The sequence below is a fragment of the Camelina sativa genome, chromosome 8, assembly GCF_000633955.1.
Source record: "Camelina sativa cultivar DH55 chromosome 8, Cs, whole genome shotgun sequence".
NCBI lineage: Eukaryota > Viridiplantae > Streptophyta > Magnoliopsida > Brassicales > Brassicaceae > Camelina > Camelina sativa.
Window position 1 is genome coordinate 14,415,032 of NC_025692.1, and position 15,853 is coordinate 14,430,884.

General features: G+C 36.8%; 1 protein-coding gene, 1 long non-coding RNA gene and 1 pseudogene across 2 annotated transcripts; 2 read left to right on the top strand and 1 right to left on the bottom strand.

The window, feature by feature from the left end:
• LOC104707161 (BTB/POZ domain-containing protein At4g08455-like) lies at positions 366-2,253 on the top strand. The gene is made up of 2 exons (XM_010423444.2): positions 366-778; positions 1,401-2,253. Exons 1-2 carry the CDS (start codon positions 437-439, stop codon positions 1,869-1,871), a joined length of 813 nt encoding a protein of 270 aa, XP_010421746.1. The 5' UTR covers positions 366-436; the 3' UTR covers positions 1,872-2,253.
• LOC104709530 lies at positions 5,722-15,225 on the top strand (annotated as a pseudogene).
• On the bottom strand, positions 7,464-9,411 carry LOC104707162. The gene is made up of 4 exons (XR_754567.2): positions 9,239-9,411; positions 8,717-9,124; positions 8,473-8,533; positions 7,464-7,694 (listed from the first exon to the last, which is right to left on the bottom strand). It is a non-coding gene; the product is annotated as an uncharacterized LOC104707162 (long non-coding RNA).

Genomic DNA, 15,853 nt, shown 5'->3' on the forward strand with positions numbered 1-15,853 from the left:
AGTGAAAAATAGAAAGATTCAAATCCAAAAATAAAATAAGTTATTTCAAAATCAATGTATTTTAATTTTCATAATTTACAAAACATTGTAGAAAATAAAAAAGTACTAATTAACATTATTTACGATTATGTTAACATGGTTGAAAACTATAACTATCGTAAGTGAGAAATCGGAAAATCAGATATTTCATATTTTTTTTAATCAACTATAAAAATCTGAATATTTTCCACCAAAGATTTTTCAGACAAATATTCAATAAATGTTTTTTTTTATGATAATTTTCCTATCTATTTAGCAAATTTTCCCATTATTAATTCCATCATATATACAGAAATGGGAAGCCGTTATAAATTCTGATCCGTAAAGTTCTTTTAACTCAGAAAACTAAATAAATTGTTTGAGAGACCGAAAGACTTTGAAAACGGTACCGTTTAAGATGAGGAGACACCACCACCGATGCCAAATCGGCTCCGACAGCGAAACTGGATCCGATTCCGACACCGATACCGATACGGCGATGCGATGCATCTCTTGTCGAGAAGAGTACCTCCCTCGCGACGCTGGAACCTGCAAGGAGTGCTACGTTGAAGCCGGCGAGACTGAGGAAGAACTCAAACGCGAGATCGATGACCTCAAGGCTAAAGTTGCTTTCCTCCGTTTGTCTTCTTCCCTCGATCATTGCAATAGCTCAAACTCCAGGTCCTTCACTGACGTTGTTCTCATCGCCTCTGAGGACAACGCCGGAGCTCCTCCTATTCCTGCTCATAAATCCGTTCTGGTTCGTTTCTCTCACTTCACAAAAACTTAATTTCTCTAATGATTTGATTTGAAATTTCGAAAATATGAATCCATATTTGATAGATTATGAAACCTAAGTGTTTGATCATTTGTTACTTAGGAGCCATTTGGCTAGTTTTTATTTTATTTTTTTAAGGATGGCATAGAAGTTGCAATCGTATTGTATTCTTGACATTGTTGTGCTCAGTTCTACTTCTAATGCAGGAACTATGTTTAAACAAGAGCCAGTCCTTTTTGTTTTTTGTGCTTTCAGTAGTGATATGTGTTGATATGACTGATGATAAATTAATAACCTTCACTGGAGATATATATGTAAATAACTTCCTGTTCGGTTATGTGTCTTCCGCATCTCAGTCCTATCTTCTTGATCAGGTTTATGTTTTCCACATATCATGTCCTTTTCGCTACAACTCCATTTCTATGATGGAAACTTAGGCTGTGTATTCCTATTGGCTTTGATTGTTTTAATGATAAACTTAAGCTACAAAGCACTCTTTAGTGGAGTGAAACTTTCTTCCATTCTATACAGCACCAATACTCTATATGAATCTCTTTTCCAGATGATGTTTTCTTATTAACAACAATGTCAATATTGCTGCTAGGTGAGTCGTTCCCCAGTTTTCAAAGCAATGCTTGAGAATGAGATGGAAGAGAGCCGTAGTGGCACTATCAAGATCAGCGATGTATCTTATGACGCTCTTCGGACTTTCGTATATTATCTCTACACAGCTGAAGCATGTCTTGATGAGCAAATGGCATGTGATCTTTTGGTGATGTCGGAGAAATACCAGGTGAAGCATCTCAAGAGTTACTGTGAGAGGTTTTTGGTAACCAAACTCAGTTGGGACAACTCTCTCATGACCTATGCCTTTGCCCACCAACACAACGCGAAACATGTTCTTGATGCTGCATTGTCGCAGATCACAGAAAATATGGAAAAACTTACTAAAAGAGAAGAATACATGGAGCTCGTGGAGAAGGATCCTCGTCTAATTGTTGAAATCTATGAAGCCTATCTCTCAAACCAGGTTAACACAGCAGCTGGAGGAACTAGCACAAGCAAATCTGGTTGAAAAAAAAAAGATGTTTATTTGTCGACCTAAACAAGAGGTAATGATTTCCCCTTCATATCTCTTTTAGGTATAGTATGGTTAGGCTCAGCAGAACATCGGTTTGTAAAGCACTAGAAATTTGCCGTATTGAAATTATTGCAAACTAGTAGGAAGTATATTTCATTTCTTTTCCCTGATAGTGTCGGGTCAGTGTCCATGTCTTTTTATTTTTGCATCGTTGCTTACATGGAAAGGTGGTGGTTATACTCACGACTAGGGTTTGGCGGTTCATACTTGATATTGTCAGTTTATGAAGACTTGTATGTAATGGAGAAAGTTGTGTCATTAGTTTAGTTTTTGTTCAAACAGTGAGAATGGTAAATTGAAACGGGGGTTTGGCGTAGATATAGAGGTAATCCTTACTCGGATAATCCTAACGATGGAAAGTAAAATATAGAGGTAATCCTCAAAATCCTAATCCGCAGCTAATCGATTTCTTGTGTTCCACCCCACTCAGTCTCTCGACAACAGAACTCAAAAAAAAACCTAGATTCAAGGGATTTGTTATCGTGCACAACATCTCAACCTCCCATAGTTTGTTGTTTTCTTCAAGTCAAACCAAAAATTGTCAAAATTTGTTCACAAGTCCGACTACTTTTGGCGCACCATTACAAGGTTTAACGAGATTAATGGAACGCATACAGCAGCAATAACAAAAAGTCTATTTCGCTATTTCGCCATTTCGCTACTCAATTAATATAATGTCGTGAGAGAAGAGTCAAGGGTAAAAAAGGAGACAAAACAGAGGCTGAGAGGCCAAGACACTGCAAAGGGGGTCGGAGAAGGAGCGTTCGTTCATATATGTCTAAGCTGAGTTGCCTTGAGAGATGAAGGGTTGTTATGGATGCAGTTAACAATTTCAAATGTCGCATGATTATAACTCCAAGATTACGAGGCGAAACAGAGGAAAGCTTCAAGGATTGTCAATTACCTCAACCATGTTCTCGTGGAGACAAATCTCAGTAGTGTCTTTCCTAAGTACAATAAAAGTGGTCATGGGTCGGCTTTGGAGTCAAAGACAAAAGAAAACATAAGAAGAAAATTCTGAATCTGTTAGGAGTGGTCACTCGGTTTAAAGTTAGAAAATCAAAGGAAAAAATTGATGTGTTTAGGTTATTTCCGGTCCATGCTTGTTTGCCCTTGGGGCTTTCCTTTATACGTTATCTTTCTTTCTGGTTTACTTATTTCATCTTTCTCGCTTCTATATGTACGGCCTTAGCCACAATTTGCAAACCTAAACAATCAAATAAACAATTTCTCAAAATCCCTAAATTTCTGTGTTAACCAATCTATAGATTCTCAATCCCTTCCAAGTGATTCTTCTTCCTTCCTAATCATTTTCTAGGCTGAGATTTCCCTTTCCTCGAACTTTCGGTGATTTCTGGATTGGGTTTACTATCATCTACAAATATTGTTTTTTTTTTGTTAAACCATCTACAAATATTTGTTTCATATATAGTTCTCACACTGAAGGTGAACTACTATAAAATCTTGTGTCTTTTATTCCTAACAAACCACATGACGAGTCAATAATTCATAGACAATTTTACTCCGTGTCATATAACTCAGCTTCGAAGAGAGAAGGGGATTGAGAACAAGAACGACGGCTTATGATCCCTTACTAAACCCCGCCAGATCCTCAGTTTCTACGAAAGTTGATCTACAAGCATCCAACATTGGATTTGGTATTATAGTGGCTCGGTGGATGTCATGTAAATAGTTCGGGAATTAGTCACAGAAACTATACTATCTGCGAGGTTGATCAAAACACTGTTAGACTAACATATAGTTTGCGCAAGTTTGGGAGACTTTCATAACGTTTTTTTGTCTACCTTTAACATGATACCTAAAATAATAATAAAAAAAAATAAACGCTGCCGTATTCAAAGGGTAAGATTTCAAAACCTAATTTCATACGTTGTGGTCAAACACTTTTAATTGTTTACGGGAAAAATGTCACTAGAATTTTGAAATTGAACTTTTGTTGATTTAAAGTATGAACTCTTTATCTAGTAAAAAAAGCGTCATTCTTTTGTTGGCTTCTAAATAATTCACAAACTTTTGTTGACTTGGTCCGATGAGGCACAATTTAAGTGGCCAAACGGAGAAATCACACAACATTAATTAGTCGTTAACGAGATCGCGTTAATAACCAAATGATACCGTTTAACGAGACCTAAAACCCCCAAATTAAAACTTGATTTCCATTTTTCCCAAATCCGATTTGAAGGTTTTAGGTTTGATAAACGATGTTATTTTGTTATTAACATGTTATCATTAAAAGCTAATTAACCCTGCACAATTTTTCTATTTAACAATTTAAAGTTGTGTCTCATCAGACCAAATCAACAAAATTTTATGAGTTATTTAGAAGTTGTGTCTCATCAGATTTTAATGACACTTTTTCCCATTGTTTACCCTTCCTATACGTTTACTTCAATATAGAAATATGTGGAGACCGTTGAAGTCTGGAAGATGACCCTCTATCATTTTTTCTCTTAATTGGTCAATACTATATGATTTAGAGTGAAACATAATTAATTATTTATACTGGAAATTTCAATAAATTAATAAAGAAAAAGTTATTGTTTTCATATTTTGGTAAACTTCGTATTTAGAAAGAGAAAAGGAACTTACTTCTTTGAAAATCAATTAATACACATTTTCTCACTTTGGAAAACTGGAAGTCAAATCTAAAGTAATACAGCAAAACCTCTATAAATTAAAAGTATGTGGAGAGTGGTAGTCTTTCAAGGAGTCTTTCACCTACAAAAAAAATATATAATATTGAAAAAAAAAAGAATTAAATGAGTCTCTCATTTGAGAGATTTTGAGAACCTTGTGAGAGACTCACTTGACAGATGTCTCATCATAATTAGTTCTGGATTTTATTTAGAAATTAAATTTAAAATAAAAAATATATATCACAAAATTAATTAAAATAATATATTTGAGAGACTCATAGAGGTTCTCCCCGCTGCACATGTTCTAATAAGTTCGGGACCATGCAATTTTATTAATTTATAGAGATTTTAATTATTAATTTATTGATAAATTAATAAAATATTAACTTATGAAAATATTTTTTTTATTTTTCATAATTTTGAAAATTTTATATTGCAAAATAAGATACTTTTATTATGATACATATTTTTATAGAATTTTCTTAATTTATAATATTGGCTATCGTAATAGGATTGATGTTAATAATTTACTTAATTATCTAGGTGAAAATGATAAATGTTAGAAGTTTATAGTTTAGAAGAAATTGTTGGTATTATCTTTCATGGTAATGATGAAGTCGAAGAAAATATTGCAGTGCCTTTATAACCAATTACATGTAAAAAGACAATTATCGAATCTCGACTCTCCTCAAATTTTTGATGCGATTTGAAAAGACAACATCAAAATTTTTTAAGACAATAAAAAAGATTAGATATGAGCTCCAACTAGAATGCAAATTTAAAAATAGACAAACAGCAATAGAGTTATATTTTACAAATTTTTCTTACGTATATATATATATAGTGTATATTATTATTAATTTATGATATTTTTGGGATCATATTTTTACATAGAATTTTCAAAAAATATATTATTTTATTATTTTATCAAATAATGTTATTTTCTATACCGATCCAATTCGGATCGGAAAAATTTATTAATTTATATCGAATATTAATTTAAAGAGGTTCTATTGTACATACCCCTTTTCTCATCACACCTGACCTCACCTATATAAATTATAACAAAGCTCTGACAAAGTAGTCATAGAAAAGAATGAGGGAGCGTCCACCTTTGATGATCTTCTTGTCTTCTTCTTGTCTATCAAACCCTCAATGTTGTTAACGCCGTTAGTTGTGTCGGAAGCTTCTTCAACGGTAGCAGCTACGGAGAGAATCGCCATAATCTCTTCTCTACCCTTGCACATAATGTGGTCGCCAACGGTGGATTCTACAACGCTTCACTTGGAGAAAACCCCAACACGCACGGTTCACGCTCTTGTCCTCTGTATAAGAAGAGGTTACGAGCGACAAGCTTGTAACCGTTGCGTCGAAAAAGTGACTCAAGAGATAGAAACGGGTTGTCCTGATCGCATGGATTCTTTCAAGTGGGACAGTGACAATGAAGACAAAGTTTCTTGTCTTGTACGTTCCACAAGCCATTCAACTTTCGGGGAACTTGGGCTTGGACCTGCTGTTATATACCCAAGTCCACTTAGTATTGAGCTGATAAGCCCCATAGACTATATCAGAAGAAAAAGCGAGGCTTGAGACGCACGTGCGCGGGGAGAAGTTCACACGTACGAGTCTTTTGAGATATAAAAAGGTTGTTAGTTGGTTGTGAGAGTCATGTTTTGAGTTTGTTAAATTGTACAGAGTCGTGTGTGACGTCTGAGGGAGCCAGAGGAATGTTCTAGCTGCGTCTAGTAATTTTGTGCTAATCAATTGTAACGTTTCAGTTCCGATAATAAAAAGAAATCCTTTTTTTTTTTTATCAAATGGTGCGTTTGTGATCAAGATCGAAGTTATCGCGGAAGATAAGGGTTACGAAATTGGGGATTTTAGCAAATCGGAGAAATTTCAAAATCAACGATGGTGATGGAGCAAACGTTAACAACGATCAAGGAGGCTGCGACGGCGGAACAAGTAGAAGCTTCGGCGGTGAAATGTTTCAATCGGTTAGCTGATATGGCGTCAATGGTGCGTCGTTCGGAGACTCGTCTGGATTCAAGAACTACAGATCGAGTTTACGCCCAATCTCCAGATCGGGGGAACGAGTCAAGCTTACAATTCGGGATCGCAAAGTCAAAACAATCAGATACCAATTCCTACCTTGGAACCTTGCCGTAATACTATTAGGCCTGGGATTAGAGAGAATCTCCTCAAGAATGTAGAAATGGCTGTGTTTGAGGGAGTGGGAACATATGGTTGATCCGCTACTGTTGAGAGGTTTTTTAGAACTGGTGGATACAATGATGCGGAAAAATTAGCCTTGGTGGCCGTGAGTTTACAAGGTGAAGCATTGAGCTGGTATAATTGGGAGGTTAACAGAAATGAATTCACGAGTTGGGAGCAATTTAAGAAGAGCCTGTTATTACGATTTGGCAACTTGAAAATCAGAGGACCAAGCCAAAGTCTTTTTCGCATTAAACAGACTGGATCTATTGCTGACTACATCCAGCACTGATAGAATTATTGTGTATAGTTACGATTTTATTTGTAAGTATTACATATTATTCGTAGCAAAAAAAATATTTGTTACTAATTTGTTACAAATTTAATTAGTAATTATTTGGTCGTAGCAAATTTTACCTCTGTCACTAATTGTGGTAATTTACTACTCATTAGATACTAGACAAATTGTAGCAAATAGCTACTATTTGTGACTTATGTCTGTCGCAACTTGCCACACATTGAGTTGGGTAAATTAGTAGCAATTAGTTACAAAAAGTCACAACAGTCCGGTCGCAAACTTGTTACAGTTGGAACCCTTAGAGCATCGCCAACGGTAGATGCATTAGGTTCCAAATTTTTTGTTAAAAACAATAAAAGTAATGTAAATGACAAAAAATTTAGATACATGAGAATCTATCAAATGTTGGTAGTCCAATGGTAGAACTTAAAGGTTCTAAAAATTTAAAATTTTGAAAACTAAAAACTTGTGACACAATCAAATATACTTGGAACACAACTAAAAACCAATGACAACAACAAACATTATCGAGTATCTTTATGCTTGATCTTCATATTCGTAGAGAAGAGCGATCAACATTTGCTTGATCTGCAAAAAATTATCACATTCAATAACTGGCTAGTATTCAAAGCTTTCATGACTAGTATTTAAAGTTGCATAACATAGAAACATTGCAAAAGATCTCTTTCATGACTAGTATTCATTGCCTATTCACGTTCAATGTAACATGTGCAGTCCATGTCGTTTAATATCAAACATATCAAATATCTGCAAGGAAGCATATACTTTTTTGTTAAGTGGACCGATCATAAACAGAACAAAACATGTCATTAGTTATCAAAGATATGATTTATCCATTCCTAGATACTGATGGTTGTTAAGAGAAGAAAAAAAGAGCAAAGGAGAAGGACAGAACGGAGGAGAAGGAAAGAAGGTGGTTGTTAAGAGAAGGACAGAACGAAGAAGAAGGAAAGAGCAAAAGAGAAGGATAGAGTGAGCAAGGAAAGAAGGTGTCTTCTCTACATAATCAAGAAGCTGTAATTAATGTTTTTAGCAATGAAAGAGAAAGGATCATTTATCTAATCTACAACTACCAAACAATCATTCATTTTTCACCGAAAATACACTGAGCATAAAAAACAGATTCAAGTTTTAAAAAACCGATTCAAGTCTAAAAGAGATACCATTGTATAACAAGTGGTTTGTTTTAAGTGTGACATTAGAAGTTTTGGTTGGTGGTTATAGCAATCAATGACCAGTTGATAATCGATGCAGCTAAATGTCAATGTCCAAGCATTTATCACCAAAAAATAGTATGGTCTTCACCTAATTTGATATTACAAACACAGGATAAAGAATCATGTACCTTGCTTCAATTGTAAAACGACAACCGCATGTCTCCAACGGTGTGTGTTCAGTCCATTAACCTCAACAAAAACAAAGATAAAGAAATGTAATTAAGACTTGCAGCATATTCAAGAGAACATCAAACAAACTGAGACAACAATAAAATCAAACAAACTGAGGCAAACTTTCTTATGAAAACGAAATAAAATTCAAACAATGGATTATAAACAAGAATACAACAATCTAAACGCCTAATTTCGTACCATGAGAAGGATATTGGATTTTTGTTGAACGAAATCTCTCTGATTTCGAGTGATTTGAGATGATGTAATCGGCGGTGGATTGTCCTCTCACTCAACGGATTCAAACAGATTCACACGATGGACTCAATTCGCCTCTCAATCACCGGATTCACACAACAAATCGACGATTAGATCGACATCGGCTCTCACCAAGAGAGAGAGAGAGAGAGAGAGTTGATTCAGTTTTGGGGGAAAAAAAAAGAGGAAGAGAGAACACGGGTGCAAAGACGAAGAGACTGGTGTCACCGTTACCAACATAACAAACCTTTGCTGATTCATCACCACTCCTTATTGTTGTCAAAGAGATAGAAACGAGGCTTAAAGCTTTCACCTTTCACACACCACTAGAGCGACCTAGAAGACAACAATCTAAGACAAAGACTTAATCAGAGAGAAAAACACGAACGTGTTAAAGACCCACGAATCTAAATCCACCAAAAATTTAAAAAAAAGAGTCAAAAAAGAAGTTTTGATTCAACAAACCTGAAAGATGCGTCACCATCTGAGACAATTGGAGAGAGATCTTAGTAATCTTTGTCCCAGATCTCGAAACCTCATATGCAATTCTAATGTTACAACTCATTTGTGGCAAATAATGTCGTCCTTTTTTACATATTCATCCATATAACCAGTTACGGTATCTCAATGGCTACAGACTTTTTTGTAACGAAATGAGTAGTAAATTTGCTACGACCATATTTCGTCCTTTTTTGTAATTGAATTGCTACGGATACTAACGAATTTGTCACAAAAAATATTAGACCATTTTTAGTAACATTGTGTCATAATCTGTAGCTAATATTTGTTATTATTTATTTTGTAGCTAAATTTCGTAACTATACAGAACAATTCTACTAGTGCAGCGCTTTGAAGACTTATCTTCTCAGGTCACTGGTTTAGATGATTTGAAGTTTGAGGGAATTTTCCTGAATGGTTTAACTCAAGAAATGCAGGAGTTCGTACACATGCAGAAACCAAGGAATTTACCTGAAATGGTAGCTCAAGCTAGAGCCATAGAAACCAGCATCATAAGGAGAGTAGTGCAAAAAGAGCTTCTGTTGGCCAATAAGGAGAACAAGGAGGGATATAATGCAGATTACAAAAGTAACTCCAACCTTAACACAAATACTTGGAAGACGAAAATTTTTTTCACTAAAGTCCCTGCTCAAGTCATACGACCTAGTCAGAGTCAGAGTCCCTTCTCAAGTCATGTTCACACGATGTTGGAAGCATGAATTATACGACCTAGTCAGAGTCCCTTCTCAAGTCATGTTCTCTTAGTCAAGAAAAAAGATGATAGCTGGAGATTTTGTGTGGATTACAGAGCCCTTAACCGAGCAATGATACCTAATAAGTTTCCCATTCCGATGATTGATCAACTTCTTGATGAGTTACATGGATCGATTATGTTCTCAAAGTTGGATCTACGTGCTGGTTACCACCAAATAACGATGAGAGAAGAAGATATTGCCAAGACAGCTTTCAGGACACACGATGGACATTATGAATTCCTAGTGATGCCATTCGGTTTAACAAACGCTCCTGCCACATTCCAATCTTTGATGAACGAGCTATTCCGACCTTACTTGAGGAAGTTCATCTTGGTATTTTTTGATGACATTTTGATCTATAGTGCAACAATGGCACAACACATGGAACATTTGGTGATTGTTATGGAAATCCTAGAGAAGCATCAATTGTTTGCAAATAAAAAAAATGCTTGTTTGGGCAGAAACAAGTTTATTATCTGGGACATATCATTTCAAGCGAAGGAGTTTCAACTGATCTTGAAAAGACAAAAGCGATGGTGCAGTGGGTTACTCCCAAATCCGTTAAGGAGTTAAGAGGATTTTTGGGGTTAACAGGCTATTTATCGGAGATTTATCAAGGGTTATGGTGTACTGGCCAGACCATTAACGGATTTATTGAGAAAGGATAGTTTCCAATGGAGCAAAGAAGCACAAGTAGCATTCGACAATTTAAAAAAAGCAATGTCTACAGCTCCGGTTTTGGCCTTACCGGATTTTGATGAGGTTTTTACAGTGGAAGCAGATGCATCAGATTTTGGTTTGGGTGCAGTATTGATGCAGAAGAAAAGACCCATTGCCTATTTTAGTCATGGTCTAACTGCCAAAGAACAGCTTAAGCCCAGTGTATGAGAGGGAGTTGATGGCAATAGTGCTGGCTATTCAAAAGTGGAAACACTATCTGTTTGGGAGGCATTTTGTGGTTCATACTGATCAAAAAAGCTTGAAGTTTTTGTTGGACCAGAGGGAAGTGACTATGGACTATCATAAGTGGTTGATAAAGTTGTTGAATTATGATTTTGAGATCATTTACAAGCCGGGAGTCGAGAATACTGCCGCTGATGGCTTATCGAGAATGACTCAACCTCACGGTGTAATTCCTTCATCGGTTCTCATGGCATTAACGGTTCCCACGGTGCTGCAGTTACCAGACATATATGAGGAGATTGATAAAGACACACATCTGCAAGAGAGGATTCAATCTTACACAACATTGCCTAATGGAACTGAGGGATATTCGGTGTGAAATGGGAGACTATAGTTTAAAAACAGGTTGGTTCTACCCAAATCTTCTAGGTTTATACCAATCATTTTAGAGGAGTACCATACTGGTCTTATAGGCGGACATTTGGGGGGTGTTAAAGACAGTTAAGAGATTACAGTAGTCTTTTCATTGGGAGGGTTTAATGAAGGATGTGCAGAAATTTGTCTCTGAATGCGACATTTGCCAACGCCATAAGTACTCGACATCGTCTCCTGCGGGATTGCTACAACCTCTACCGATCCCAAAACAAGTCTGGGAAGATATATCAATGGATTTTGTGGAAGGCTTACCAATTTCTCATGGAAAGAATGTTATTTTGGTGGTGATTGATAGACTGAGTAAGTATGGCCATTTTTTGAGTCTAAATCATCCTTTCTCAGCTCTGGATGTGGCTCGTTTGTTCGTCAAGGAGGTGGTCAAGTTACACGGTTATCCAGCCTCAATAGTATCGGATAGAGGTAACACCTTCTTGAGTTCGTTTTGGAAGGATTGTTTCAAAATTTTAGGCACCAAGCTCAAGTACAGCACCGCATTTCACCCTCAGACCGATGGTCAGACTGAAGTGTTGAATAGGTGTCTTGAAACGTATCTTCGATGCTTTGCCTCAGCTCATCCAAAGACGTGGCAGAAGTACTTATCGTGGGCTGAGCTTTGGTACAATTCGTCGTATCACACTGCATTAAAGACATCTCCTTTTAAAGTGGTGTATGGCCGTGATCCTCCAGCAATATTACGTTTCGAAGGTAACTCGACTAAGGTTTCTGAATTGGAGGAAATACTGAAGGAGAGAGACGTCATGCTATCACAAATCAAGCAGCATTTGACACACGCTCAACAGCTCATGAAGAACAATGCTGATAAGCATAGGAGGGACATTGAATATGAAGTTGGTGATTGGGTGTTTTTGAAGTTGAGACCGTATAGACAACAATTCGTGGCAAAGCGGGCTTGTCAGAAACTTGCAGCAAAGTTCTACGGTCCTTTGAAGTGATGGAACGAATTGGTAGAGCGACATATCGCTTACATTTGCCAGAAGAGTCGAAGATACATCCGGTGTTCCATGTATCACAAATTTAAAAGGTTTTGGGTGACCACAATCAGGTTATTCCCTTACCAATGGAGTTTAATGAGTTTGATGAGTTGGTTGTTGAACCGGAAGCAGTGTTGGAGACCTGATATAATGAGGAAGGAGTTTTGGAGGCTTTAGTGCACTGGAAGGGCTTACCTAGTCACGAAGATACGTGGGAAGTGGTTAGGGAACTACAGAGGCAATATCCAACCTTAGCGCTTGAGGACAAGCTGCATTTCGAAGGGGGGGTATTTATAAGCCCCATAGAGTGTATATCAGAAGAAGAAGGGAGGCTTGAGACGCCCGTGCGCGGGGAGAAGTTCACACGTGCGAGTCTTTTGAGATATAAAAAGGTTGTTAGTTGGTTGTGAGGGTCATGTTTTGAGTTTGTTAGATTGTACAGAGTCGTGTGTGACGTCTGAGGGAGCCAGAGGAATGTTCTAGCTGCGTCTAGTAACTTTGTGCTAATCAATTGTAACGTCTCAGTTCCGATAATAAAAAGAGATCCTATTCTTTTTCTTATCATGAGCCATCCAAGGACATGAACCTTTTCAGACAACAATGGGACGCAATGGTTAATCGCACCCATGAAGCTGCCACGGAAGCTGAAACTTCCTCGGTACTTAAATACTATAGTGCCACAGTAGCCGAGTTCACGGAGTTTCCAAATGTTTACATGCTGATGCAATGCACACCTGACATAACTTCGCAAGACTGCAAGAGATGTTTAGGAGATTGCATGACGTATTTTAAAAAACAGTTCTGGGGAAGACAAGGAGGCGAGGTTAGTCGTTCGAGCTGTGTTTTCTGGTGGGATCTATATGCTTTCCATGGTGCTTTAATTTGTTAATGTAACAAGAGTTCCAGCGCCTCCTCGACCTCACGCTCAGGCTCAAGCACCCGCAAATGGGAACTCTATAAGAGACAAGAAAGGTAAAACAAATGACTTAAAAACATTGTCACAAGTTTTAAAATTGATATAGAGATTCTGAGATTTAAAAAGTGTTAGAACAATTGGCAGGAAGAAGCGTTAGTTATAGCGGACACATTGCGATAATTGCGGTTCCTACTTTTATTAATCTTTTGGTGTTTATTTGTCTAATCAAATTCTATGCTGGGAGGAGTAAACCAGACAGAACCAATGGTAAGTCTACATACCATGTTTCTTGCTTCAATCAACCTTAAGAGAGGTATGCTTATTTTCATTTTTTTAGTTGGTAATGCAGAGTACTCTGATTCGGATGGTCAATTTATGTTACGTTTTGATCTTGATATGATCGTAAAGGCAACGGATGGCTTCTCATCTGAAAATAAGATTGGCCAAGGTGGATTTGGTACAGTCTATAAGGTACTTATAGTAATTAATTTTCCTAATAATGAGTTCTTGATCGATCTTGGTCATGGATTGGTAACATATCTTAGGAACTTGTTTCAGGGGACATTACTAAATGGGAAAGAGATAGCTGTGAAGAGATTAAAAATAGGGTCAGGACAAGGAGATATGGAGTTTAATAATGAGGTTTCACTCCTGACGAGACTCCAACATAGGAATCTAGTTAAGCTTCTTGGGTTTTGTAATGAAGGAGACGAAGAGGTTCTTGTCTACGAGTTTGTCCCCAACTCAAGTCTTGATCACTTTATCTTCGGTGAGCCTTTGAAAAAAAGGTGCATTTTCTATATTTCTAAAACACTTATAGAGAATAATTATTTTGTTCTTGAAAAAATCTGCAGATGAAGACAAACGTTCGCTTCTTACATGGGAGGTGAGGTGCAAGATTATAGAAGGCATTGCTCGAGGTCTTCTATATCTCCATGAAGATTCTCAACTAAAGGTTATTCACAGAGACTTGAAGGCGAGCAACATACTTTTAGATGCTGAGATGAACCCTAAAGTTGCAGACTTTGGGACCGCTAGGTTGTTCAAGACTGATGAGACTCGAGCTGAAACAAGACGGATAGCTGGAACCAGGTAAGAACTTATGACACTTGACATCATATAAAAGAACCAAAAAAGAATAATAACTTGGACGAGGCAGTCTTTAGAATCTCATATATCTACAATGAGATGAGCGCAAGAAAAAGTGTATGGTTCAGTTCACTCGTTGCCAATAGATTTTGAATTGGACACTCAAAAAGATAACATATTTAGATGCTTTATTATATTCTTTTAACTTTTTTCATTACGTTATTGAATAAACTATCATCAACTAATGTTATTTGTTGTATATACGCAGTGGGTACATGGCTCCCGAATACCTAAATCACGGGCAAATATCAGTTAAATCTGACGTCTATAGCTTTGGTGTTATGCTTCTAGAGATGATAAGTGGTGAAAGAAACAATAGCTTCGAAGGAGAAGGGATTGCAGCTTTTGTAAGCTTCTTCATATAATCATCAATCTTTTTGCTCCATTCTTTTACCTTCCAAATCTCTAAAGAGAAAGTAAGAACATGTCCTTTGTTTTGTTCAGACATGGAAGAGATGGGTTGAAGGAAAGCCGGAGATTATAATCGATCATTTCTTGACAGAGAGTCCAAGAAACGAGATCACCAAATTGATCCAGATTGGTTTGTTGTGCGTTCAAGAGAATGCAGCAAAGAGACCAACCATGAGCTCTGTCATAGTTTGGCTTGGCAGCGAGACAGTCACCATTCCTTTACCTAAGGCTGCTGCTTTCACTAGAAATCAACCGCAATCTGAAAATGGTACAACGTCATCAGTGAGCGAAGTCTTTACGGAACTGAGTTCTCGTTGTTTTAGCAAACCAGATGATAAAAACTGTTTTTGTAAGGAAACAAAAAGCATTGTAATTGTTCATATAAATGTATGAACTCGAAGATTTAATATTAATGATTTCTTATACTTCTCAGTAGCAGAGTGTTGATTTTGATCTTGAAAACTGTTTTTCCCAGTTTATATATAAAAACTAAAAAAAATCAAAAGAGACAAAAAAAAACCACCGAGGATATTCTAAAAGGGAGATTTACTCAGATGTTATACATTTTAGTTAATATTATCAGAATTTACAATTATTTTTATTACTAGAATATTTGCCCCTGTTTTATGTTACCGGAGAAAACGTAATTACAAAAATGTCATTGCCACGTCAGACGCTACGTCAGAAATCGCTGACGTATATTAAATAACTCAGCCGTAACGCATTACAGAGGTAATGACGGCTGAGTTATAGGTATGTTGCGGCTGATTTATGAAAAAACATTTGTGTAAGAGCGGACGACTGACTTATAGCATAACTCAGCCAAGCGTTACAACTGACTTATTGAAATCTTACTGAGTTATGCTATAACTAAGTCGTCTTTACGGCTGAGTTTTCACCTGATGGTTGAGTTGTCAAAATTTTGGCTGAGTTATCACTACGACACGACTGAATTAACTTTTTCCGGCTGGCTGAGTTATGAAAAACGGTTGACTTATGAGATGTAGTTACAGCTGAGTTA

Coding starts and splice junctions, on each gene's coding strand:
- LOC104707161 (XM_010423444.2), top strand. CDS start 437: ATGAGGAGACACCACCACCGATGCCAAATCGGCTCCGACAGCGAAACT. Junction 779..1,400: donor CTGCTCATAAATCCGTTCTG/GTTCGTTTCTCT, acceptor TATTGCTGCTAG/GTGAGTCGTTCCCCAGTTTT.